The following is a 25,902-nucleotide window of genomic DNA, read 5'->3' on the forward strand; positions in this document are numbered from 1 at the left end:
CCCCGTGAAGGTTAGGCGGGTTCTTGCTCTTGGACTAGAAGCCAAAATTTTAGATTTTTTAACCGCTGGACAATTTTAACCCCATTAAGCGATGGCGACAAAGAAGCTGCTTGGATGGCGAAAGTTATTTCTGATCCTTACAGGTAGGGTTTATGCTTGTATTTTCTCTCTTTTCTTTAAGGACACACCTTTATGTCATTATCACCTGGGTTAATAATTAATCCAACTTCTTGCTACTCACACGGAAACAGGGTTATGTTTTACTCATGAGAGACATGTTTAGGAATCATTTATTCAGCTTGTCTTGAAAGAAACATTCTGTAGTATAATTAAAGGTACAAGCTGGTTATATTAAACCATTAAAATCTTTCTCTCTCCCTCAATACCAACATAGTAGATGTCAATAATTTTGTAACACCCCAAAAAATTAGAGATTTGACAGATTTCTTTTTATTTCAGTGCTCCCTTGCTGCAGGAGTTTGCAGGTTTCTATTCCACAGCAGGAATATGAGGTTGCAAGGGGTGAAGATATTGCCATGACCTGCTCCTTCACCCCAGCCAGACCCATCTCCGACATTATGGTCCTCACATGGGAAGCTTATACTGATGAAAAAATGGTGAGAGGTTAATTAATTAACATCTTCTTAAATAATAATAAATACATAAATAATACATCTACTTATTGTGGTTAGAAAATGACACTGGGGGTGTGGAGTGTGAAAGGCGTGAGTGTTTGTGGGAGAGGGAGGGCGGAACAAAAGAGCTGCCTTTGCGCTGCATTATGGGAGTTGTAGGATCCAGCATATTTGCAGCGCTCAATGTTTTTAATCTCTTGGAAGTCCCTCAACTCTATGTTGGCAGCAAACTGAATTGCTGGAGTATCAGTGATTTTACTGTGTAATAATATAGACCATATTCATATCAAGAATGTGATATTGTCACATCGTAAAATGGGCAATGGTTTGCTGTAGTAAATAATTTTCTATAAGAAGGATGTCCTGTATTTGTACCTGAAAGTGATACTTAATTGGTTCCAGTTTAATGCAGACAAGGTCCTCCCTTCTGAAGCCGTTTTGACCTTTGTCCTATGGATGATGAATAAGTCAAGTCAAGATTTCCTCTTGCACATAATCCACAGTATCGGTATGAATCAGAGTATATGTTATAGTTTTCATTCATGAGGGTTTTTCACAAATTACTTGTGTAATTTAATAGCTATGATCAAAAAAGTATTGCGGCAACCATAAGCATGCAAAGTACAGTTTAATAATCTTAGTTATTTGGCATTATTTTCTTTGATTAAGCTTCAAATCAATTTCACAATTTCTATAAAAACCTGCCATGAATTGCATTTCAATAATTTATTTAATTATTGAAAGAAATCTTGGTTCATTTGTATATATTTATTCGTATGATTTTGTATTTCATAGTGTCTTTATTTAGGTAATATTGAACATTTTGGAATTTTTTCTACTGTTTGATATCTAATACCATTTATCCCAGACATTTTGTGATGTCATGCTGACCTGTAGCATAGTATTGGTTATATTATCACATCTCCATAAAATATGTTTTTATTTCTCTAGAAAGCCGTTGCCACCTACTATTTAAACAAGGTAATTGACATTGCACCTGCCTATGAAGGCCGAGCTACTCTGGAGGTTGACCTCGATAGAAAAGTGAGCACACTTCGCTTAACAAAGGTGACCATACAGGACAGCCGCCGTTTCCAATGCAGCGTTATGATCCCCGGTGATGATGAGGGAACAACCTCTGCCACCACTTCCCTTTTGGTTCTGGGTGAGACTTAATCACTGACAAGTCTGTTTAAGTATCTGTCGATTCTGAATTTGTGTATTTATACGTCGTCACAGTGGAGCTGGATAAATAACATTACATTTGTTTTGCAGTTCTTTTGTAATATCTTTTTAAAGATAATATTCTTTACTTTCTTCCAGTCCCTCCCTCTCCACCGATCTGCAAAATTCAGGGAACTGCAGAGTATTTTCACGACATCACCCTCACCTGCAAGTCTGAGGAGGGATCCCCAACACCTGTGACTGAATGGAAGAGCTACAGTGTCGAAAACATTCCCAGAACTTTTCCACCTAAGACAACTGAAAGTATGCATTTCAACCTGACGTCAGGCTGCTGGGAAGTTTATGTCCCCTCTTCAGTGTTTAGAATGACAAAATGGCCTGTGATCTTGTCATTGTTTAGCCTAATTTTTGGCATTACGTTTCAGAGGATGGAGCTCTGTCTCTCTTCAATATTTCAAGAGAAACATCTGGCTTCTTCATCTGCACATCAACAAATCAAATTGGTTCTGCCAGTTGCAACCTCACCTTATCTGTGATTCCAAGTAAGTATCTTAACATGATTTACCCGGTTACCCCTCAAAATGGCTGCCAAGTTAATATGGTTTATTTGACATTTTGTCTTGAAACTTACAGTTTGAAAAAATAAAATATTAAATTCGTAATCATAACCACCCGTATAACTTGTCCATGTATGTTTTTTTATAGGCTAAACCACAAACAAATACATAGCACTTGAGTGTAATTTGTAGAAGAAAAAGTGGCTTATTAAGCTTCAAACACTGGCCAAAAAGAGGATCTAAGCCCTACCCTTAGTGAAACGTTAAAAACCTTTGTCTATCCTCTTTTCTCTCCAGGCAGCATGAACATTGGCTCCACTGCAGCAATACTTGGAGGAATCCTTGCAGGTGTTGTGGCTCTGGGGGTTATCATCTTTTGTTGCTGTTGCAGAAAGGGCAAAAAGGACGAGAATCCTGAAGGGTATGTATGCCACTGTAAACCACAGACTTCAATTACGTATTTAAGTAGTGCTATCACTAATTCATCCGACCAGCCAGCCTCGCTATTTTCTCTGTCTTATGTACATGTTTTTTCTGTTTGTCTGTTAGCTCCCCTGAAGAAGTGTCTTATATCAGAGATGTCCCTGAAACTGGAGAACCGTACAAGGATGACAAGTCAAACAACAAAACAAAAGAGCTTACTGAGTATTTCGACCAAGATATTGTTCCTCAAAACAATTACAATGTAGGAAAGGCCGGACATATTGACGATGATCAAAACAGTTATATTAGTGGTAAAGACAGGCATGATGGTAAGGGCAGTGATATTGACTCTCAACGTTACCAGGGTGACCAACGTGATCATTACCAAGGAAGTCGTGATAGGCTTGACGATCAGCGTGATCGTTCTAGTGGCAGTCGAGATCGCCTCAATGATCGGGATCATTATAGGGGCAGCCGTGATCGCCTCGATGATCGGGATCGTTACAGGGGCAGCCGTGATCGCCTCGATGATCGGGATCGTTACGGGGGCAGTCGTGATCGCCTCGATGATCGGGATCGTTATGGGGGCAGTCGCGATCGCCTTGATGATCGGGATCATTACAGTGGCAGTCGTGATCGCCTTGATGATCAACGTGATCGTGCTCGTGGCAGTCGTGATCGCCTTGATGAGCAGCGCGTTCGTTATGGTGGCAGTCGAGATCGTCTTGATGACCATGGCGATAGTTATCGTAGCAGTCGGGATCGCCTTGACTATGCAGATGATCGATATAGAGACTGAATCACTTTGTGTTACTGAATGTTCTTTGAATTCCCTGAAAATATATATTTTTGTTTTCTGATGACCTGATTAAAAATATTTCACTGGATTTACAGATTGGCTTAGTGTCTGGTCAAATTATGAAGAGACACAGCAAAATGAATTTGGGAATTCTTGCAAATGCAATTAATTCTCATGCAAATGGAAATATTTATATTGTAGCATGGAGAACTGGAGACATCAGAGATTAGATTAGATAAAATGAGATTAGATACAGGCCTGCTCTCTTCTACTGAGGAAAATAAAAGGAACTATTTGGGAATTCACAGTATAGGCTTGTGAATATCTTCTTGCCAGTGTAGTTGCCAGGTACTGTAGCTGAGCTAACTGGATTTATTTTGGCCACACACAAAACAACTAAACATGGTGATCAGTGTATCAATGCGATAATCAATGCTGGTCGTTTCCAGTATATCCACATAACTAAACAATTGGTTAGCCAGTGACTTCCAAAATGGAATATGACACCGTTCCCAAAACAACATGACCACTGCAGTGTACCAGCGACACACGTACCAGACCTGCATCACCTGCGTTTGATTAGGATTAGGCACAAAAACTACTTAGTTAGGTTTAGGAAAACTATGTGGTTTAGGTTAAAATACCTACAGGACTTATAACTTCAGTAACATCATGTATGTGATGCATTTGGGTGCTTGTTTAAACTGACATCCACTCCGCCCACCTCCAAGAGCAGGATGGGTTCAACTGAAGTAGTGTCCTGATATGAGTAAGGTGATAAAGAATACCATGACACAAAGCAGAGGGGCATTTTCATTTTAACATCTCAGAGTGCATTCAGTGTTGCCAACTTTGTAACTTTGTCGCTATATTTAGCTAGTTTTAGACCCTTCTAGCGACTCTTTTTCAAAAAAGTGACTAGCGACAAATCTAGCGACTTCTTCTGGTGTTATTGGAGATGGTTGAAACTCTGACGTAAAAGCACGTACCGTTCTTACACTTCTCAGCGAGCACTGCCCTGGGCAACCTGCCCCAACCCAAAACACCCACAGGCTGAACATCTCCTGCTCTGACTGCAGCAGTCCCTCCCAGCTGCAGTCAGAGCAGGAGATGTTCAGCCCTCCGCGTGGGTAGCAACTTCTAGCGACTTTTAGGACAGCTAATAGTGTCTTTCTTTACTGAGGAATTGTCAACAGTGAGTGCATTATTGCATATAATGCGGTCTCCAACTGAAGGAAAGCTGGAGTCTGGGTGGACATTTTCAGTTTGTTCGTAGTCACTTTAACCCATTTCAAGTTAGTCTGAGAGTAAACAGCAACAGAGTGAAGCTACTGCTGTGTTGTTGCTATGATTACTTGATGATTACTTCTTGTTCTTGCTGTTTGAGATATCCATGGATCCATAATTGACACCTGTCAGCCAACCAGGAGGAATTATTTTCTGTAGTCATAGTATAAAACAAATTGAAGCACTTCTACCACATCTTAAATGTACAATGCTGTTCTGTGGATAAATACGGCCCATCAGTCTGCATGTTCGAGCTCTGATGGGAGATTTTTAAATGTCTACCAATCAGGAACTCAATTAATGTGCCAGGGAGTTTTTTATGCTTGAATATCTCAGTGTGGGTGCCGACAGACTTTAATTAAAATGTATATCAATAGTTGAAAAACATATTAATTAATCATATCAACTGTGCCATAAGTGATACAGCATGTAGAGGCTATCTCTACAGTTGAGAAGGAGCAGTAGTCAAACTGGTTGAAACCAGAATATCAATGAGCATGTATAGCTCAAGTATTCAGTCCATCTTTCTAATGCAGTAATTCAGGTATTGGGATGTATATATATATATATATATATATATATATATATATATATATATATATATATATATATATTAGTAATTCAGGTATTGTTCCAGGCATAAATGGTGCTTTTCTTTTGTCGCTCCATCATATAAAATGTGTATATTATCTTTGATCGTATGTCTCTGTTAAACCTGTATTTTGTGATTAAAGGTAATAAACTGCCTCAGCTGCATCTGAGCTAGATTTACTTATACTTTAAAACGTATTTCAACCCATGAGTTGAACAGGTTATTGCATTTTTTTTTTAGTAAAAACATTTTTTGCATATGTTATTGCACTGCTATGCTTTTGCTTGTGTCTGATTTGTTTACAGCCTACTGAATTGAATCTGTACGGAAACGGATGCATTTGTAACATGTTTGTGTTTGTGTGCATCTTCTTGTTTATAGGCTGCTTGTCAGTAATAAATCATGGATGTAAGAATGCATTTATATGGAATAAAATCAAACAGAGTGAAAATCGGTAAAATGTTGCCGTTTGTGTGCAGTGAAATTCCTAAAAAAAAACGCTCACAGCCAAGTCTGACCTGGTTTTATCTCGGAGCTGCCCCCCCTCTCCCTCCACCTTTACACCGGGCAGACCTCACCACTCTACCCGGTAACCACTACTGCCACACCCGCTGCGGAAGATTGAAAAATAACCCTTCGAAATAAACTAAAGAAACAACTTCACTCACTTGTATTTTAGCGAGATTAACGAGAGGAGTTGTGGTTGTTTCCGAGCCGTGTTTCGTGTCGGACTCACCTCTGAGTGAAGTGGTACGGTCCCGTTAGTCGCAGCCTGAGTCCTGTTAGCTTCAGCAGCAGTTAGCGGACACCGAGAATCACCAACATGCGGATAAACTGCACTTAAACCTGAAAACGGACTGTATGATGAACTTTTACCGGCTGGCTATATTACTGGGAGCGACAGGTAAGTTGTATCGCCTTCACTAAAACACGTATTCTTTATTACAAATGAGTAATCTTTACGACAACAGCAGCGCAACAGGTTGATCCTATATAAACTTAATACTGCTTATCCCAGCAGGCACAGCGGCGTCAGACAGACCTGCACAGACTCCTTATAACACAAGATAAACAGCTTCTTTGTGTTTTATATCTCATTGGGGTGAATAAAGAGGGAAGGATGCGCCATTTTAACACATTTTTGCCTCGGTTTTAACGAACTAATAACACATCATGGGGTGTGTAGAGCAACCCTATTAAACCCTCTGGATTTTGTAGCGACATGAGTTCAATATTGTGTTGATTTTACTTTATATTGTACTTAATTTACTCAGATATGGTGATAATATTCATTAGAGGCTTATAGCTCTGCTGTTACAGGTCTGTCTGTATTGTGTTACTTTTACAGTTTATTATAAAAGCGTTATTGTACATTTTAAAGTACAAAGTTTAATGGTGGAGCTGTACTTTAAAGGTGCAGTATGCCAATGTACAGCGGCAGATAGCCTATAAGTCGATTTATCAATCAGCTGATGGACAGAAAATTAATCTGCAACCATATTTGAAGTTTTAGTAGGGTTTTTTTTTAGGGTTTGTTTGTTTTGTTTTCTTTAGCCAAAAATGTCTAAACACTTCTGGTTTCAGGTTTTCAAATGAAATTCAGTGATTTTCTTTGTATTTTACAATCGCGTATTGAAAAGTTAAGGCTGCCGATCATATCAAGCAAGTTATTTAAATGCGTGTTGTTGGCCTTTAGGAGATTACAACCAGCATTTATTCCTTTTTTCTGTCATTTTATAGACAAATCTATTAATCAAGAATCAGCAGATCTATCAAAATTAAAGTAAACATTAATTGCAGCCCTATCCTATAATTTATACCTTTAAAGCTGCATTTAGGGAACATGTACCTGAGAAAGAATATGTGTTCGCTAAGCATTCCTGGACAAAATACTCACTTCACTTATCAGAGGTGTTTCTGTGAAAATGCATTGAAATCATTTATCGGACGTGGCGGCTAGATTCAGTCTTATCATTGTTTTTTATTGTTGGGCTAATGAGTCAATGTGAAGGAATGCGCGCCGCAGTAAAGGCAGGAAATGTGACAGCTTCGGAGAGGAAAAGTCTGTGTTCAGGAAACACGCAGCAGCGTCCAGCAGCAGAGCTCTGACCTGGAACACATCAGTCACCACACAGTGTTGTTAAACGTTAGTCTAATCTTAAAATGAGTGTGTGTGCAGGTGGAGGAGGAGGAGACTGTCTGCTGCCTCTGTAACCTGTTCATTAACCTACAGTGAGTCACACCTGGTGTAACGCCACATAAACAATAGTTAGCAGTCACTTTGAGGCTGTTTGATCATGCATCCAGCAGTTTGTGGGTTTGTTTATCCGAACCTCCTCTCACCTCAGACTGACGGTATTCACAGGCTAACGGTTTGGTTTAAATCTCTCTCAGTCAATTGGTCTGTTCGCACCCAGCTGGAGGAGGCCAGATACTCCCCATTGGCTGGGAGTCTGTGACCTCCTCCCCCTCTCGGCTCCTCAAGTGGGACGGGGAGGGGGGGTCAGCGCCAGTGTCAGACCTAACAATGGACTGGTCCATGAAAAAAAGAAACAAAGGGAAGAGCAGAGCTGTTTCGTGGGAGGAATTTTGCAGCTAGGTCACCCCTCCTCTTCTTCTCTTATCCTGTAAAAGTTATTTGGCTCCGTCGCCTCCATCACTGTACAGAGACATGTGAAGATAAAGTGTAATTTCAAATTAGGGGAACAGGAAACCTGATGATGGTAATCTGACATGACGCAGTGTGTCGTTAAAATAAGTCATTAGCACGTTAATTAGGAACATGAGCTGAAATGACTCATCGATTCGACAGAGAAATAACAGTAAACATTGGTTTTAGTTATTTATTCATTCAAAAATGAAAAACATCCTGTGGTTCCAGCATCTCAAATGTGAGCTTATGTTACTTTATATTGGTTTTATATTACTGAAACTGAAAGGCTTTAATATTTGGACTGTAATTAGAACAAAATGTGACATCTGAAGATGTTTGGACTGTTTTCCTGCATTACATTACATTATACTAAACCCTTGATCAGTTAATTAAAGCAAGTACAAGGATTTCTCCACAGCCCTCTGGGATATAGTAAGTAGCAATTGTATTACTTATCCAACCTGGATGAGTCAGGATCTGACCTAGTGACAGGCATTAAAAGAGCCAGAGTTTCTTGCTGATGTTGTCGTTCCTTATGTAGGTCAAAGTGAGGCGTCAGTATTAAATTGATGCTGTTTCACAACCAGTTAAAAGTTCCTTTTAGTTTTTTTGAAATTGATTTGGTATAACGTTAAGGTACAGTTGTAACATTGGCCTGGAAACAAGCTGGACTAAAACGTCCATTTTAGTTAAATACCATAAACAGTCCTAAGGAAAGGCAGGCTGGTGGACTTGCTTTTGTTTTGATTTCCTGTCTTCTGGGAAATGTTTAGAGCGAGTTCCTGCCCCACCTAGACCTAATATGACCAGCAGAAAGAACAGTACCCACGAGTGTCTGAGCTCTCCATCCCTTCCCTCTGTGATGACAACCCCCTGCCTCTCCACAGGCCTCCCCAGCTCCCCCCACACACATACACAGTGGAATTTAACCTTCCTGACCCCGGTATCATGAGCAACAGAGGAACCCCCTCCACACAACTAATCTCTGTTCCTGTCTTTGCTCTTGCTTGCATATGATGCAAACCATCTCCCAGGTGTAGTCACTCATGAGTCAGCCAGGCAGATAAAGAAGAAGCACAGCTGTCCTATGATCCAGATGCCAACTGCATCCTTTTCCTGTCTTTAAACAGTTACGGCTTTTGGTCTGCAGGACCATAAAAGACATTTCAAGACTTTATTAATGAGCATTTTTCTCTTCTTCCTGACATTTTATAAACCAGACTATGTATGCATTTATTAAGAAAATAATCAGCAGATAAATCAGCTTTACTGGAAAGTGCTCTTGGTACAGAATTCAGTAGCACCACAAACTACATTCTCCTAAAAGACATTGAATTGTCGCTTTTCTTCAACAGTTTCAGAAAACCTGAATATTATACTCTCGTTAAGGTAGGATGTATTGCATTAGTTCACCCAAAAATAAAGATTGTAATCCACAAAACATCTCTGGACCTTCACAGGACATTCTCCTAAACAACGGAAATAGATTTTTAGACTTTTAGACTCTTTAGAATGTAAAAAAAAAGAAGCATAAAATGGATCCATACAGCTCATCTGGCATAATCCAAGTCTCTGGAAACTCCAAGATCCCAAATTGGTTTAAAAGGTGATAGTTAAACCCTCAGCTCGCAGTCAATGTGTGCACCGATTGCAGTTGGGGTGCATGCTAACACTTTTAGCTTGGCAGCTAAAGTGAAGATTTTGGCTTTAAAAGGGTCTAAATAATATGTTATAAGACCAGTTTGGAATCTTGGAATCTTCTGGAGCTATTCTAAGTTTTATATCCCTGTAAACCAAACATATTTGGGTTTTGGACTGTTGATTGGACAGACAATGCAACTTGAAGACTTCACCTTAGGCTGAAGGAAATTGTAATATATTTTAGTATTTATTTCCACTTTAGTTTTAACAGATGATAAATCAAAATAACTTAGATATGGATGAGAAGTCAAATAAGTGTTGCAGCTCTATACTCTGTCTTCCCTCTCTAATGGTCATGCACACAGGTATTTCTCACTGCTGCATCTATGCTGCGTTTGAAGTTTGCTACATACAATTTTATCATTGAGCAACATTTGCATGACTGTCTGAACAGTCAAAACATGTGTTCAGGGGTCAGACAAAAAGGTCAATATACCAGAATGCGCCCATTGTTTTAAAATAGTACATTTGAATTTTTACTTATTCCAGCTCTCTTTCTTTTTCTGTGTCAGTGTGTGTGTGCGATGGCGTGCACGTCACAGTACGAGAGAAGCAGCGGTTTGCAATGCTCTTCCAGTCCGTGGTCCTCCCGTGTCAGTACCAGACGTCATCCACCGTGAACCCGGTGGTGCAGTGGTGGTACAAGTCCTACTGTCAGGACCGCACGCGAGAGTCCTTCACCGTGCCCGAGACTCTGGCCATCCAGGCCTCTGAGCTGGGCACCTCTTCCCACCTGGAGTGCTCCGACAGCAGCCGCACAGTCCGGATCGTTGCCTCGGCGCAGGGAAAAGCGATGACGCTGGCTGAGCACTACAAAGGCAGGGACATCGCCATCGTAAATAGTAAGCCATCATTTTTATCCTTTCTATAAAAAACTTGAAGTCTGGAGAGAGTTTCTGCAGCTGTTTGCACTCAGGAATCAGAGCTGACTGTGCTCTGTGTTTCCTGTTCTCCAAATAAACCTCTTTTGTCTTTGTCCCACAATGGAGTCGACGCTACAAACACACACGATCACAACCCCCGGCTCTCACTCCTATTCATGTACGACTCCTTGTTAAAACCTTGAGCCTTATCATAGAAAAACACCCGTCTTCTATCCAGATGTGTCAGTGGGACGTATCACGTCAAACAAAGTCCTGCTGACGTCATTCAAAGCTGCAATAAGAGATTCTGGAGTGAAATGGTTGATTGCTGTTATAATTCCCGGGTCGTCAAAGACCACTCTTTGGGTTGGGGAGTCAGGGCAACCACCAACTCAAAGCATCAGTATTTTTCGACTTGGAAGTGAGACTTACTTACTTTACAATAAAGGTTCACTGACATGACACATTAATCTATCCTGGTTATCACATAGTTGGTAATTTAATAGCATTTTTCTTGTTTTCCACATGAACACTATGACTGAGAACCTTCATCAACATTATTTAAAGTAATTTTGTCATTAGGGTATTATCACCTGAAACTGAGAACCACTGTGTGTTTGTCACCTAAGAAAGAGCCTTTTTCTATTTGCCAAGGGAGCGTGTCCTCTTCCATACAGTCAGACATGCTCCACCACCATGTTTCTACAGTAACCCACAACATACAAACCAAACACTGGCCTCAGAGAGGGCCTTATGTGTTTTTAGCTGCCACTGCAGGGCAGGTTGAGGAGAGGGGGTATTTTATGCTTTGCAGTCGGCATCCTCACGAATGTATATAGCTAAATCGTAGAAACTGGACCTTTAAACAAAAAAAACAAAAGTAGAAAAACATGTTAACACTTACCACACTATCAGTTTTGGTATTGTTATTAAAATTCAGGTTTTGATTCAGCGCTTGCACTGAAAATATTCAAACAAAACCTAACCCTAGTGTTCCTACATAACTACACACCTGCACCACATCTATTCAGATTGTCAGGACCCGAGTCATTATGGTCAGTTTGATCTCCCTTGTTGTCCTGGTCATTTGCCTTCTCACCTCCAGCAGCACATCTAACCTTGTTTCCTGTCTCTGTGCAGAGGCAGACCTGCGTATCGGGGAGCTGCAGTGGGGCGACAGTGGAGTGTACTTCTGCAAAGTCGTCATTGCCGATGACCTGGAGGGGAAGAACGAGGGCCAGCTGGAGTTACTGGTGCTCGGTATGACCACATTTTAATCAGAGTGATCACTGTAAAGACTCACCCTTTGAGTCTGATCATGACACGAGTGCATGGTTTGGTCACATATTAAGCTCAGTGAAGTTGATTTCTGAATGTTCATAAAGGTTTTAGAAATAGTCTCTTTGTTGCTCTGCATTCCCCCGTGTCTGTACAACCGTTTCCATGGAGACGGCTGCATGGCGTTTGCCTCTTCACACAATTTAGCCAACCGCTTACTTCACAGGGCTGACATGGATTTGGCTGAACTGTATTTCACATCATAAGTCAGTTGGTGGAATGTAACTAAGTACATTGACTCAAGTACGTTACATGAGTGTAATGTTGAGGTACTGGTAGCCTACTACTGTACTTGAGTATTTCACTTTCTACTACTTTATACTTCTCCTTGCTGGTCGCTGGTTCGAATCCCCGGCTCCCCCCCGCTGCAGGTCAAAGTGTCCTTGAGCAAGATACTGAACCCGAAGAATCTTTACTTTTGTTAGTAAAGTATGACTTTAGTTTTGATGTTAGGTTGGTAATGCTTCAAAATCTGTATCTTCATCCGTACAGCAGCTTGTGTATTTATTACTGATTAATGATTGTACAACTCTCCTCCACACTACTTTCAACAGCTAAAAATTCAGTGCCAAAGGTCAGAGATTCACCATCTTCTGTTAATGAAACTTGGAAGTAGCGAGTCCATTCAGTGAGAAACTGTGGAGACTGTTGCCAAAAACACTCCTTAAACTGTTAGAATGGCAGCCAGCTTTGTTTGAGAGGACACTGGAGGATGTGAAGGGTCGCTGCTGGTGTAGACATGAAGAGAAGGACGTAGAAAGGCGAGCTTCACCCTCACAACAATGTGATCTGAATGTTTTGCAAATTGGTTGCCTACCTTTAAGTTTGCCTTACCCGTATGTGCCTGTACTATTGACATCTGCTCATTCATGCAACCCTCCTCCACTGAGCACTAATCTGATTATAATCAGCTCTGGGGAGAGACGGAGGGGGATTAAACGAGTGGGAATAACAAGACTACACCAGGTTTTGGTGCCAGAATCTCTTTTTAACTTAGCAAAGTCGCTTTAAAGAAGTTGGAATTAGAGAGTGTGTAAAACCAGGTGGCGCCTAACACAGATTTAAGATCTCTGCACTCACAATTTTATGAACCAACAGAAAAGTTTGACATTTTAGTAAATTTGTGCCGAGAAGATTGATACCATTCTCTTACTATATCAAGCTACTTATAGCAGCCGGTTACCTTAGCTGAACAATTGCGACTGGAAAAAACTAGCATTTTGTATGAATTAGCTTAACGTTGCAGTAAAGGTTGGAAACAGGTTGTGTGTATTTTCCAAAAGTAAATTCTTGCAAAAAATTAGGTGACAAGATTGGTACCACTCTAATACCTGCCAGTCCAATATCAAGCTACTGATAGCAGCCAGTTAGCTTAGTTAATGTGGTACATCGTGTTTGTTTCAGCTGTTAACATTCCACACTTTTGATTTCGTATGATTTAACTTAGCTCAGAAATAAAAGGTGGAAACAGCTAGCATGGTATTGTCCAAAAGTAACACAATTAGCTTACGTGCACCTCTTAAGATCACTGCTTAACATGTATTAGCATCTTGTTTGTTTAACCACAAAAACTCACCATATATCGTTTTTAACTTGAGGTTCTTTAAGAATAAAACTCATGAAATATAGTGTGTTACCTAGCTGTTTTGCCCTTCTTCCTGCCTTTATGCTAAGCTAAGCTAAGCTAAGCTAACCAGTTGTTGCCTCAGTGCAGTTCCAAATTTGGCCTACAGCCAATGGCAGTGGAGTATGTCTTCTCATCGAACCCTCAGAAGAGTCAACACGCTACTTCCCAGAACAAAAAAAGAACATGTGTCAATGTTTCGTCTTTCACCATCTCCCTAATCGCTTGTTGAATTTTTCACTCTTACTAATTCCTCCCTGACGTTTACTCCCTTCGCTCGCCCTTTTTTGTCTTGCAAAATCTCCTCATGCACTCCTCCATGGCTCTCTGCATCCTTCTCTGCCTGCCTCCCGCTCAGGGCTGCATAGCTCCCTGGCTCTCTCAGGTTACTCAGCGTTACTGAGCTTCATGGTATGTCAGATGAGTGTGCCAGGTCAGGGAGCCAACATTACTTATTTTTAATCAGGTGGGAAGGCTACAGGACGCTGTTTTCTCATCCCTCCGTAGTAACAGTCTACTCAGCACTCTGGAGCCAGTAGGTGTTTAGTCTATCACTGCACACAGAAAGTTCAGACAGGGACTGTTCCTTACTGTAATTACAGTCGTGATAAACACACACTGACAACATGAACACCTGCAGTTGTGTCTCAGCCTCAGCACACCTGTTGCAGTCCTTTTAGTTTTCTGTATTTTTGTAGTTCTGTAGTTAAATTTCCCGTCTTCTGACCTGCTTATTTTGTATATAAAGCACAAAAGAGACACTGTTTCACACCCATACACCTCTGTGACCCCTTTTTTTTCGATGAGCTCTCACAGTAAACTCGTGTCCCAGAATCATGACGTGCCCCAATTTTCCAAACCCCCTCTTTGTCCTCACACACAGTCTCTTTCTGTGTGTGCGTCTGTGTGTCTGTATACATGTAGCATTTGTGTACAGTGGCATGCGCGTTCATTAGGGTACAGTTCTGACGCCAGCAGAGAGGCACATGAGTAGTGTCTAGCTCATTACAGAAATATGGTACTGCTGACCTCCTGCTAAAATTAGCTCCAAAGTAAAGTGCACGTCGAACCCCGAACTCTGACTTACATGATTTATGTTAATAGGTCGGCATATTTGAAGTCAGTTCTGAGAAACTCTGCGGCATCATATTTTCAATGTGATTCATGTGATAAAAACAGTACAGTTATGCTGGCGGCACTGACATATGATATGTTACCGTGCTGATGTTTAGCAGGTACAGTCATATTTGCCATTCTTCCCAATTTTCCAGGTAGACTGCCAGTTGTAATTACCAACTCCCTGTTTCCTCCTGGGGTCACAATTTCACCTGTATTTCTCCCGATTTATAACAAAGAGGCACTTATTTAAAAAAAATGTACTGCTTCTGTTTTTCTGTCAATCACAGGGTTCGCACTGAGGTAAATCAACATAGAGGGCTGATAAACACAGTGGCATGTGTAAAGACTCTCTAAGACAAAGTGGCAAAAAATGTCTAAATGAAAACTGAAGCTCAACTTAGAGCGGAGGGTTAGTATTAGTATCAAACATGAAAATCCTGGTGCAGTAAATGTAATATTTAGTTTTTTCCATCTTTAAAAGTCACCAGACTGCCGAATAAAAGTCAGACCCCCTGCTGTGCTTTTTCAAAATCCTCCTTATTTTTGAGCTCTCAAAGTTGGCAAGTATAGTATAATATTTACTGTGTTCGCCGTTTTAGTATAGTATGTTAGAATGCTAATATGTGCTAATGCGCTCAACACAATGCCATTAGTTTCACAGGTATTTGGTTATAAACAAGATTTAACCTGCCAGGGCTAAAAAAACTATACAATGAGGACAAAACGCATTAACTAATAATCTGGTGCTCCTTAAATGGCCACATGAGGCCGTCTCCAAAAGCAAGTCAATCCCCACAGACCACCACATTAAAATGATCAAATTTGTAGCAGAAATAAATATGTTTACAGCCTGGTACAAAAAACATTTTTGGTGATGCATAGTTAAGGGCGTGGGTGCTTTAAGTGACACCTAGCTACTAGCTGTCGACAACCAGGCTTTATTAGGTCCACCTTAGTTCAACCACGCTCCCATTTTTGGATTAGACCGAAGTTAGGTGGAGTCAGGCACTGCCAAGATGGCGACGACTGGAGCCGCTCCACCGAACTTCAAATTCGCCACCGCTAGAATGGCAAATCACTTATTTCGACATGAATCAGGACATTAATGCTTTGTTATTGTAAGTTTGCCGATTTTGATGCATGACCATCAATAATCCACTCTGCCAAATCTCCTTATTTGCCTGACCTTTTGACTCTTGCTTCCTGCTTTCTCTGCCGGCCTTCACCTGTGCTCTCCCTCTTCTCTGCAGGCAGGACAGGTCAGCAGGACGATCTCCTACCTGAGTTTGATGTGGAGATTATGCCAGGTACGGCTACTCACTTGCAACTTCTTTCTCACTGCCTGCCGTCTTCTAGCTTCTTCCTAATGCCTCCTGATGTTCGATTCCCGCTGACCAATCAAAACTCTCTCTGACTAACAAAAATACTGTTTATTCCCGAGTCCGTGTTGACACGGAACTTTCACATAATGACGAAAAATGTACAGAAAGAGTGTCTAACCCAACCTGAAACTAGACACAGTCAGTTATTGAAGATACATAAGAAAGGAATCACAGACTCTCAGTTGTTTTACATCCTTTACATCCTCTCATGATTTGAACTCCAGAGGGGGATATGTGTTGACTTAAAGTAGATCTTGCTTCTCGGCACACCCTGAGGAAGTTTGTCATTAGCGTCTGGATGCTTTGGAGATGCGATGATGGATAAGAGTCACTCAGATCTCACTAGCGTTTGTCTGAAGTTTCTTTTTTTATTGCTCTCTGCTCTCTGGATCAGCGTTTAGAGTAGACAGCAGCATGGTTTTAAAAATGTTTGGTTTAATCACAAGATGGTCTTTGTTGTTTTTAACATCTTTCCTTTATGTTATTACAAAATTGTGATCACTGAACACTTAGATAACGGTGTCCAACAGGGCAAGAGATACAAGTGGCCAGATGATCAGTTAAGACAGATTATCTAAACCAGTGATTCTCAGAGTTGGGTCTGGATGGTTCTGGGGGGAATAAGGGGAAAAGGCGAAAAGGGGAAAAATTAATTCTGTAATTACATCTATAACTGACACAATTAGTGAATTTGGCCATGTCTTTCTTATACTTTTTGAAATATACTATCTGAAAGAAAAAGTCTTGGGGGATCCTGGGACAAAACCTGAGCCCCGCTTCTGAGGTTTAGTTTGGGTCAGTTTAGGGGTCCTTGAAGGGAAACAGTTTGAGAATCACTGATCTTCACCACCAAAAATGTCTACAGCTAGTCAAAGTTGAACCAGGAAATCGGTCTGTAAACTGTTACGATGTTTACCGTGAAATATTTGGGTGATAATTACTCCAGTCGCCGAAAATAAAGTCTCACTTTAGAAGACTTTTACGGTTGTCGTGCAGTATCTTCATATTTTCTAAATCTAACCTGTGACATTTGATAGGAGCTTGGACAGAGAATTCTAACTTTTTTGGTGTATCTTTATGTGTTTGTTTGGTTTTATATTGATTTTCCCACATGAATCTGCTTTATACTACATGTATGTTTAATGTTTAATCGGAATCGGCATATTAACCTAGTAATTTAAGTTGAATCTAGTGGAGTGGAAGTAAAAAGAAGAAGAAATGGAAATCTGCACCGTAATCTGTATCGGTCATTTAGTTGTTTTACATGACCAACAAGTTGTGTCTGTGTGTTTTTGTGATATTTATTGGTTCTGTGATTATAAAATGTTTTCCCACTGTAGTAAAAAAACGTCACACCTTGAACTGAAACCACACCTAACACAATAACATGTGTAAGTGTGTCTATATTCCAGAGTGGGTGTTTGTGGGATCTGTAGTCCTGGGCAGCGTCTTGTTCCTGTTACTGTTGGGGATCTGTTGGTGCCAGTGTTGTCCTCACTCCTGCTGCTGCTACGTCCGCTGCTGCTGCTGCCCTGACACCTGCTGCTGTCCACGACACCGTCAGTATTGAATTAAGTTCCATGTTCATCATCAGTAAAAAACACTGATCACTCCGTATGGAAGGTTGATCGTTGTGTTGTTCTCCTGCTCAGTATACGAGGCAGGGAAGATGGCAAAGAATGGACCACCTCCTCAGATTCCTGTGTATCCATACTACATTCCCAGTGTTCCTACTGTGGTTTCTGTGGCCCCTTCATCCAACATGGAGCCAAAGATCATCTCTATCCCCTCAGTGGAGAATAACCTGGCTGGAGGTGAGTGTGCAGAGATAGTAGAGAGCTCTAACAGCCTGTCTGACCGGACTAACCCTCATTTCATCCATCATCCATCATCCTCTTCAGAGTCTGTCTCTAACCTACAGTGAAGAAATGACAGATGCATGTTTAAATGTAATCTTAACATACTTAAGTCTGGTTGTTTTTGCTTTGTAAGACGTGCATTATGTCTTTATGTGTGTGTCCTTGCATGGTTAATGTCCCCGTGTGTACATACTATACGTTTGTGTGTGTGTGTGTCCACATCCACAGTGCGCAGTGGTTATCGAGTGAAAGCCAGTCCAGACCAGGACTCAATGAAAGTTCTGTACTACATAGAGAAGGAGCTGGCTCAGTTTCCCTCTGCCAAGATGGCTGCACTCAAATGTAAGCCTGCACAGACTGGGCCAGTTTCTGTCATCTGTGTGGCTGTGTGACCAAGTGTGTGTCTCTTTAATGTGCATGGTTTGTGTAAATTAACCAGTGCTAGTGTCCGTCTAACCCTAACTTTTATGTCGTAACATCTAACTGTTTGAAACTGTGTTCAAAAAGGGGTTTGAATTTCTGGTTGGAAGTGTGAGAAAAAACTCATTTTGAGAGAGTGCTCTTATTTTTTATTTATTTATATATATATTATATATATATATATATATATAAATATATATATATATATACATATATATATATATATATTATATATTATATATTAACACATTACACATTACAATGTGATGAAAAGGGTAAAAAAAAATGTTTTACTTAATACACATCACTGTGAAACTTTAGCAAAAGGTTAATCACATGAAGACAATTGTTGTTTGTATTGCAGGATTTCAGATAATTATGTTCATATGCTTAAATTAAAGGTGTTTTTGATAACATCCAGCCACTAAATGTGGCATCTCATCTCCCCCTGACATTGCATTCATGTTACCACACAGCTGTTGTTCGGACCATCTGCCCCCTCAAGTGGTTGCCAGTTTGTTGAACAAGCTAACATTGCTAGCTAGCAACATTGCTAACGCTAGTGAGTTGGGCACATACTGTAAAACACCATTTTTTCGGGGGGGGGGGGGTTTCACAAACTGGCAACTACCGAGTCTGAAATAAAACATTTTGTGGAAGCAAAATAGCCAAAAATCCCTCATATTAAACAGTTTTTTTTTGTTTGTTTTATTGCACCAGTGACAGTTTGTGGTCGGTTTGTTGCCTGCATTTTATTGTGGTTATGAGCACTGATTTAGAGCAGCTGCTACAGTGAGTCACTTCATCAGAAGGAAGTGCTTCGTCTAGTACACAGTGATTGACAAGGATGATACTGAGCATATTTGTTACTGTCAACAAAGTCCATGAATACAACAAATCATTAGTCGTCCTTTCTGATCTCTCCAGCCTGTGGGCAAGCTTACTGGTTCCTAGAGAAGATCACAAATACAGAAGATAACAAATTTTACCAAAAAAGGTTTCATAAAAAAAAAAAAAAAGATTTTCTGAAGCAGCTGTGCACTGTACATTTTAGTGAATATTACTCAAACAGGAACACATTGTGTATTTGTTGGGGACTATTTTCTGTGGTGGATTAATACAAATGTGGTGGTTTGGAGAGTATTTACAAGAATGGTGTGTGGAGGATTCACTCAGAATGAACTACTGTTTCCTTGTTTATTGAAATTAAGGAACATGTAACGCGGTGCAAAACTGTGGCTCATGGCTCATTGATGTGTTTTTTGAACATCAGTTAAGGTCTATGGCTCAGGGGAATAGGACGTTTCAGGCTCTTTGGAAACAAACAGTGTGTTAGCAATAGTGTTAGAAATAATCAGATTTTGGCCTTTTATGGCATTTGTTGACATAGAGGGGTAAAAATAATATCTCTAGACTCCTTTAAATTGAGTTTGAAATGAAACAAGACGCTTCCCTCAGTAATTGGCTGTCAGCTATGATCTGTCGGTGGTCATGATTATATAGCCTCTGTCACCTCAATCCAGAAAGTAGGTGATGCTCTTACTCAAACACCTTCACAGCCCCTCTAGCAGACCACATCTAGTATTGTCATAGTTGTGTCCTACAGTTGGAAGTTACAAAAAAAAAACCTGAAAAATGTTTTCTGGTTCAATTCAAAGTGAGAATAGTAAATGAGTGTAAACTGATGTGTCCCTACAGCCAGCAGCCTGTCAGAGCTGAGCTCTCTTCATGATGGAGGAACTACAGACTTCAGACACACCTATCAGACGGTCCAGATGAAGGCGCTTCCACCCATCGCCGACCTCGACGACCAGTCGGTGCTGAGAGCAGCTCCGCCCACACGCAGTCGAAGGCTCAGACGGGACAGAGGCAACCAGTCAGATGATGAGCTGGACAGACGGTACAGTTACAGTGTCATCTGGTGCTTATGTGTTAAAGTTGCTATATACGACTTTCAGTGACATCTAGTGATGCAACAGTCACAGAAAAATCATAATATTGGTAACAGCAAATTAACTGTGGTGCCCCATAGCCTGTAAAGTTACATACATATGAAGTTACTTGTGTGTCAAGGAGAAGAAAAGTGAAGCTGGAGCTCTTTAGCAGCTCATAACATGTAGCTCGCGCGCACGGATATGCACACATGGCCTGCCCAGCTACCAAAACAAAGGACAGAGAAGCTTGGATTAAAACACACACACACATAGACAAACACACACATAGGAAGTGAGGCTTAATTCTCTGGTCAGGATGCCTTTGTTCTTTAAGTGGATCTTTCCAGAGGAGAGGATTGTTAGAACATTTCTACTTTACATTATTGATTAACTTTTTGAGAAACACACATGTATCGTGACATCACCATCAAGAATTGACAAGTTCAGGACTTTACTGTTTATCTACTCACTCACTCCAGCTCCTATGACCACATCACTCCCGTCTTTCAACACCTCCACCTCCCTGTTCCACAATAAATTGAATTCAAAATCTCTCTTCACTCAGAAGAGTGATGTATTAAGTTTCAGTATTATTTTTGCTGACACAACAAGCTCCATGATACCATTTTACATCAGAATTTTGGCATATATGCTGTTTTTTCGAGCCGATTTCTCTTTGCCAGTAGAAATATTTGCCTTTCTGTTATTTGTTATTTTTTTCTGGGTTCTCACATTCAACCTCACAAACGCACTGGAAAACAGGGAACAGTAGAGAGCAGCATGGAGACCAGTGACAATGTAACAGTGGTCATTTTTTCATCTTTTACTTCAGTCTCTCTTTCAAACCCAACTCTGACTGAGTGACATTTGAGCGCTGCAAGAGTGAAGACAGATGAAAAAACTATTTACACACCAGCATCCTTAACTTCAATTTGTGTGACAGCATTGTGCTGGAAAAGGGGCAAACATTTGCATGTCTACCTGAGTGTCATTTTTCCAACACTTCATCACCTGTGACACTGAAGAAAAAAATCCAGAAGTTAGCTGGTTTGTTCATGTGTGAAAGTGCTTTTGTTAAATGTATTATAATTATTGTTATTGCATGAACTCCATGTCACTGTGTGCTAAATTGTGTGCTCTTCTTTACTTCAGGTGGAACTGTCGCTCAGAGCACCTACAGAGGAAGACGTTGAGCAGAAGAGGGCGCACAGGCTCCCTGGACGAGCTGGAGGATTTTGCCCGGTCTTACGACTCCAGAGGACGTCGGCCCGAGCCTCCAGAGCGGGTCTACGAGCGGGATTACAGCCCTCCCAGACGTTTCTACAGAGCTGAGGATGATGGATGGAATCGCCGCAGCCCCTCACCTTTACCACAGAAGAGAAGGGACACGTGGGACAGTGACCGACCTGCCCGACCACCCCAAAGCAACGCATACGACGATGCCTACCTCAGCAGTGTGCTGGAAAGCAAAGCGAGGCGGGGAGGAGGTGCTGGTAGGCCGGACGAAGACAGTGACACTCCCTCTAAGGGCAGCTCCAGAGGAAAGGGCAGCAATAGTTACTACAGCCGGTCTCCTAGCGACCGTCCAGAAGAGGAAGACCCTTTACCACCGTACTCTGAGTGGGAGGCCGAGCGGTACCGCAGGGCTGAGCCGACTGTGAACAGGTACCGCACTGCAGAACCTCCCAGGTCAGAGCGATACAGGACCACTGAACCAGCCCCGAGGCCTTTCTGTCACACCCGGCCCCACCAGGGGGCGTCCTACACACTGCAGGGGGGCAGAGAGGAGAGAGAGAGAAACAGAAACCTGGTGAGTTACTTGTAGCAGGAACATGGACTTCCTTCCTCTTCAGCTCTTCAGGAAAGAGCATCTAAATCCTGTGAGTAGTTACAGGATGAGTCTGGCTGTATTCTGTATTGTTCTTATTGTCGACAAATACCATGAAAAGTGTCATCTATGTAGCCTGATGTAGCTTAATCCTCTGTGCTATAAAACTTCATTAAGAACCCATAAACACATCACTTGATTTATGCTCCCAAAATAAAAGTACACCAAGTTAGATAATGACAGAGAGAAAGGGAGAGGGCAAAAAAAGAAACTAAAAAGAAACTCTAATAAAACCTCTCAGAAACTCCTGGTGTTTCACTGATTTCGAGTACTAGTGAATGCTGAAAAGTGGTGCTGACATACTGGTTACCCCCGGACCCGCTTAAAAGTTATTATGTTATTTGGAATATGACAGGAAATGAACAAGTTCAAGGTTATTACCCCAAAATAGCAAATAATAACCGTGAGATGATTACTGTTGGATTTTTAATTTTTTTTGCTGATTCACATCTTTCTATTGCCGAGTGGTAGAAAATACTCTGACTTATAGAGAGTCAGGACCTCTGCACAAACCAACCAAATATGTATTAATCCACGGCTGAATGTAGTGCCCAATGAATTCACTGCTGACTTCTGTTTATTCCTGTTTACTGCTGTTGTGAGATAACTGAGCATTTCTTTAAAAAAACATTGAGATATCGTGACGATAGTTTGACCATTTTCAACCAGCTTCATATCACCGCAATGTTGTTGGTATTGAACCATGTTAAAATTCTCTCTATTTTGCCTGCACCCAGACACTCTATCGCCGGCAACGGACCACCAAATGATGCCAAACGCATACAGTGGTCCGCTGCCTGAAATGTAGCTGCGGTAGAGAAAGATTATGAACCAGAAGTGGTCGTCAGATTGTTTCTCTACTGTGAAAATGGAGGCTGAAAAACCTCTGATCGAGATGTAAAACAAGGCAGCGCTGATCAAATTGAACCACAGTCTGTTCCTCTCCTAAATGTTCAGAAAGTAATGTATTGTTTTTGATGTAATACCATGTTGTTTGTTACCAGCCGGCCGCCTTACTGTTCCCTGTTTCAGTACGCACAACGAGCAAAAACCAAGCGCTGCCCAGCAGTGTGTAAGGGTCCGGTGCGGCCCACTGTATTTTGGTCGTTGAAGGTTTTTCTGCCTCTTGAGCAAAAGGAACAGTTACAGCTGTTTCCCTCTGTTTTCTCTGATCATGTGGCACCAATGTAGAAAATGTGTCTTTCTACTGCAGCGACAGCTCAGTTTCCTGCATGGGTCATCTTTCCAGCGGTGAAATACGTCTTTAAAGGTTTAAGACACTGATGAGGTAATTGTTACATCCCCAGCTGAATGTAAATGACACAAAAATGACTTTAAAAAATACAAACTACATATTTCTGACATGTTTTTTTGATGATGTACATCTTAAGTAGGAACAAATAGGCTCAGGGAGTCTGAAAGTCATGAGAGATGTTATTGATTTAGATATTTCATGGTATTTATTGACAATGAGAATAAAATAGAATAACATTAGCTCTGTTTTGACAAAATGTTTTACAGTATTATGTACATAAGTTTACTGTCTTTTGTGCAATGTACATACATGATTTATGGTCTTAACACTGAGGCATTATAATATAGCTCTGATATGATTGTATCTAGGTAAAAGCAGCTACAAATCACATTTATGATTTAACTCAGATATGTGCTGTATAACCTGCCCATGCTAACAACCATCACAGTGTTACAAACGCTCACTAACCGGCTCACTAAATGTCATTTTCTCACTGCAATCAGTATCACAGTCACAACTACTAACACATGTTGAGCTTCTTGATTTCTGTGAGTCGTAATAACACTCAGAGGCTGGACTAACCTTGCATGAGCATGAATCTCTAACATGTGGCCTCTTGGTGTATTTCTTTAACAGAGCACTGCACTGAGCAGGGACTCTCTCATAGTGTGACAAGGTTTGCCAGCCTCGACCCGCACAGCACTGCCAATCTGTCCACCTAAACCGTCCTGTTGCCACGCAGGAGAGGCTTACTGTTCTGCCATCAGCCACATGAAGTCATCTCACTGAAATAACTGCACCGACAAAAAAAAACAAAAAAAAAACAAAAAAAAACAGCAGTAGTGGATGGAAAACGCTGTGCATAAAGAAGCACGTGCTGTCGTTTCTGTTAGTACAGGATGTTTTTCACTCATGTGCATGAATTCTAGTCTACAGATGTTACGTATGAGGTGTGTGCGTCAGTTTTTACTTGTTGAGTTTGATGATATGAGTGACAGGATTAACTTACACCAGTGCCAAGATATTATTATTATTATTATTATTATTATCTGCCAATTCAGAATGGCCTTTTGTAATACTCAGCAGGACACCGCAGTCCTATATATTTTCCTACAAACGTCATATTCAATCAATTCACTGCCACTCAGGTTCACTTTGTATTTGTATGTTGTCTCATGTTGATATTGTACTGTATGTAAGTACTGTACCTTGAATTTGTTTTGTTTTTTTAATTGCACTGTATAAATACTTTTTAAATAAAGAAAACTCTTAAGTCTTCACTGTCATTAATGTAATTTAATTCTGCAGAAGGGGGGCTTACATAGTTAGGAAAGATGCTTGGTATTGCTTTATTATCAGTTAATCCAGCAAAATCTTCTCAATGAATCAATTTATCATTTGCTCTATAAATTGTCAGAGAATAGTTAGAAATGTTCAAAGTGACATCTTCAAATGCCCAGCACTCTAAACCCAAAGATATTCTGTTCACTGAAAAAAAAAAAAAGAAAAAAAAAGAAAAAACAAAAGCATCAAATCATCAAATAAGAAGGTATTAATAGAAAATGTTTGCCAATTCTTCTGATGGGATGATAATATTGCAATTAATTGCTTATGAACTGACACATTGTTACAGCTCTACATGAAACATAATAACGATATTTTGAGGTGGAAGTAAGACACAACAGATTTATACAGAAGCGAACAAGGCGCACTTTCAACACCTGATATTTGGATTGTCAAAGTCAAGTTTCAAACGCAACACCTGCACATGTGAAAGAACATTTCACAAAATAGCTTGAAATGGAGTTTACACCCACCAATATAACATCAGGTGCTTTGGTAAAAACAGAAAGGATATTTAAAAAAACAAGACAAAAAGGGCTCCACACACTGAATGGATGCCCTAATAAATAATAATTCATTTGAGTGCAGCTACGATTTGGACATTACGTCTTCATCAGGTTATATTCAGCATGTGACCGAAAAGATTCATGTAGACCTGATAAAACCTGAGTGTGTGTCGCAGGTCGAGTTCTACCATTCATTACATCTGATCTTATAAACTCTGTATTACATAATGTAGCAGACTCCAATAAACCAAAAGACAATTCTTAAATAAATAAAAGAAAAAAAGTAAAACAAATCTAAACACAGACAAAAAGAGTGTGTATTGTGTTTGAGGATATGTGTGATAACATGTGAGTACCTTGGATAAAGCCTGTTTTTTTTTTTATCACAGCTTATCAAATGTACACAACTGAATAAACACTAGAGCTTTATTTCATTGGCAGAAGTACACAAAGTCGGCGCACGTCTACATGTAAAGCATGTGTGCAGCTTTAAAATGTTTATACAAAGTATTTTATGGTGAAAATGGGCTAAATCGGA

At 40.6% G+C, this 25,902-nt stretch overlaps 2 protein-coding genes and 1 long non-coding RNA gene across 5 annotated transcripts; 2 read left to right on the forward strand and 1 right to left on the reverse strand.

The window, feature by feature from the left end:
* Positions 1 to 5,938, forward strand: gpa33b (glycoprotein A33 (transmembrane), paralog b). Its single transcript, XM_030429093.1, has 7 exons — positions 1 to 143; positions 460 to 617; positions 1,587 to 1,800; positions 1,959 to 2,123; positions 2,246 to 2,362; positions 2,675 to 2,798; positions 2,927 to 5,938. Exons 1-7 carry the CDS (start codon positions 92 to 94, stop codon positions 3,597 to 3,599), a joined length of 1,503 nt encoding a protein of 500 aa, XP_030284953.1. The 5' UTR covers positions 1 to 91; the 3' UTR covers positions 3,600 to 5,938.
* LOC115588466 (uncharacterized) lies at positions 428 to 6,348 on the reverse strand. Its single transcript, XR_003985360.1, has 3 exons — positions 6,215 to 6,348; positions 2,628 to 2,759; positions 428 to 603 (listed from the first exon to the last, which is right to left on the reverse strand). It is a non-coding gene; the product is annotated as an uncharacterized LOC115588466 (long non-coding RNA).
* On the forward strand, positions 6,258 to 24,800 carry LOC115588464 (immunoglobulin-like domain containing receptor 2). Of its 3 annotated transcripts, XM_030429090.1 has the most exons (10): positions 6,258 to 6,382; positions 10,345 to 10,674; positions 11,836 to 11,955; positions 16,027 to 16,083; positions 17,571 to 17,717; positions 17,811 to 17,972; positions 18,246 to 18,359; positions 20,136 to 20,337; positions 21,524 to 22,181; positions 24,151 to 24,800. In XM_030429090.1, the coding sequence occupies exons 1-10, from the start codon at positions 6,340 to 6,342 to the stop codon at positions 24,184 to 24,186; spliced, it is 1,869 nt and encodes a 622-aa protein (XP_030284950.1). In that variant the 5' UTR covers positions 6,258 to 6,339; the 3' UTR covers positions 24,187 to 24,800. The 3 variants fall into 3 exon arrangements, with proteins under 3 accessions (XP_030284950.1, XP_030284952.1, XP_030284951.1); XM_030429092.1 differs by lacking the exon at positions 18,246 to 18,359; XM_030429091.1 differs by lacking the exon at positions 16,027 to 16,083.
* The last annotated feature ends 1,102 nt before the right edge of the window (positions 24,801 to 25,902 follow it).

This window comes from Sparus aurata, chromosome 9 (assembly GCF_900880675.1).
Source record: "Sparus aurata chromosome 9, fSpaAur1.1, whole genome shotgun sequence".
In the NCBI taxonomy this organism is placed as follows: Eukaryota; Metazoa; Chordata; class Actinopteri; order Spariformes; family Sparidae; genus Sparus; species Sparus aurata.

Excerpts from the sequence above, each read along its gene's own strand:
- gpa33b (XM_030429093.1), top strand. The coding sequence starts at position 92 with ATGGCGACAAAGAAGCTGCTTGGATGGCGAAAGTTATTTCTGATCCTT. Across the intron at positions 618-1,586 it reads CTTATACTGATGAAAAAATG|AAAGCCGTTGCCACCTACTA; the intron begins GTGAGAGGTTAA and ends TTATTTCTCTAG. Across the intron at positions 2,363-2,674 it reads CACCTTATCTGTGATTCCAA|GCAGCATGAACATTGGCTCC; the intron begins GTAAGTATCTTA and ends TTTTCTCTCCAG.
- LOC115588464 (XM_030429090.1), top strand. The coding sequence starts at position 6,340 with ATGATGAACTTTTACCGGCTGGCTATATTACTGGGAGCGACAG. Across the intron at positions 6,383-10,344 it reads TATATTACTGGGAGCGACAG|TGTGTGTGTGCGATGGCGTG; the intron begins GTAAGTTGTATC and ends TTTCTGTGTCAG. Across the intron at positions 18,360-20,135 it reads CAAGATGGCTGCACTCAAAT|CCAGCAGCCTGTCAGAGCTG; the intron begins GTAAGCCTGCAC and ends GTGTCCCTACAG.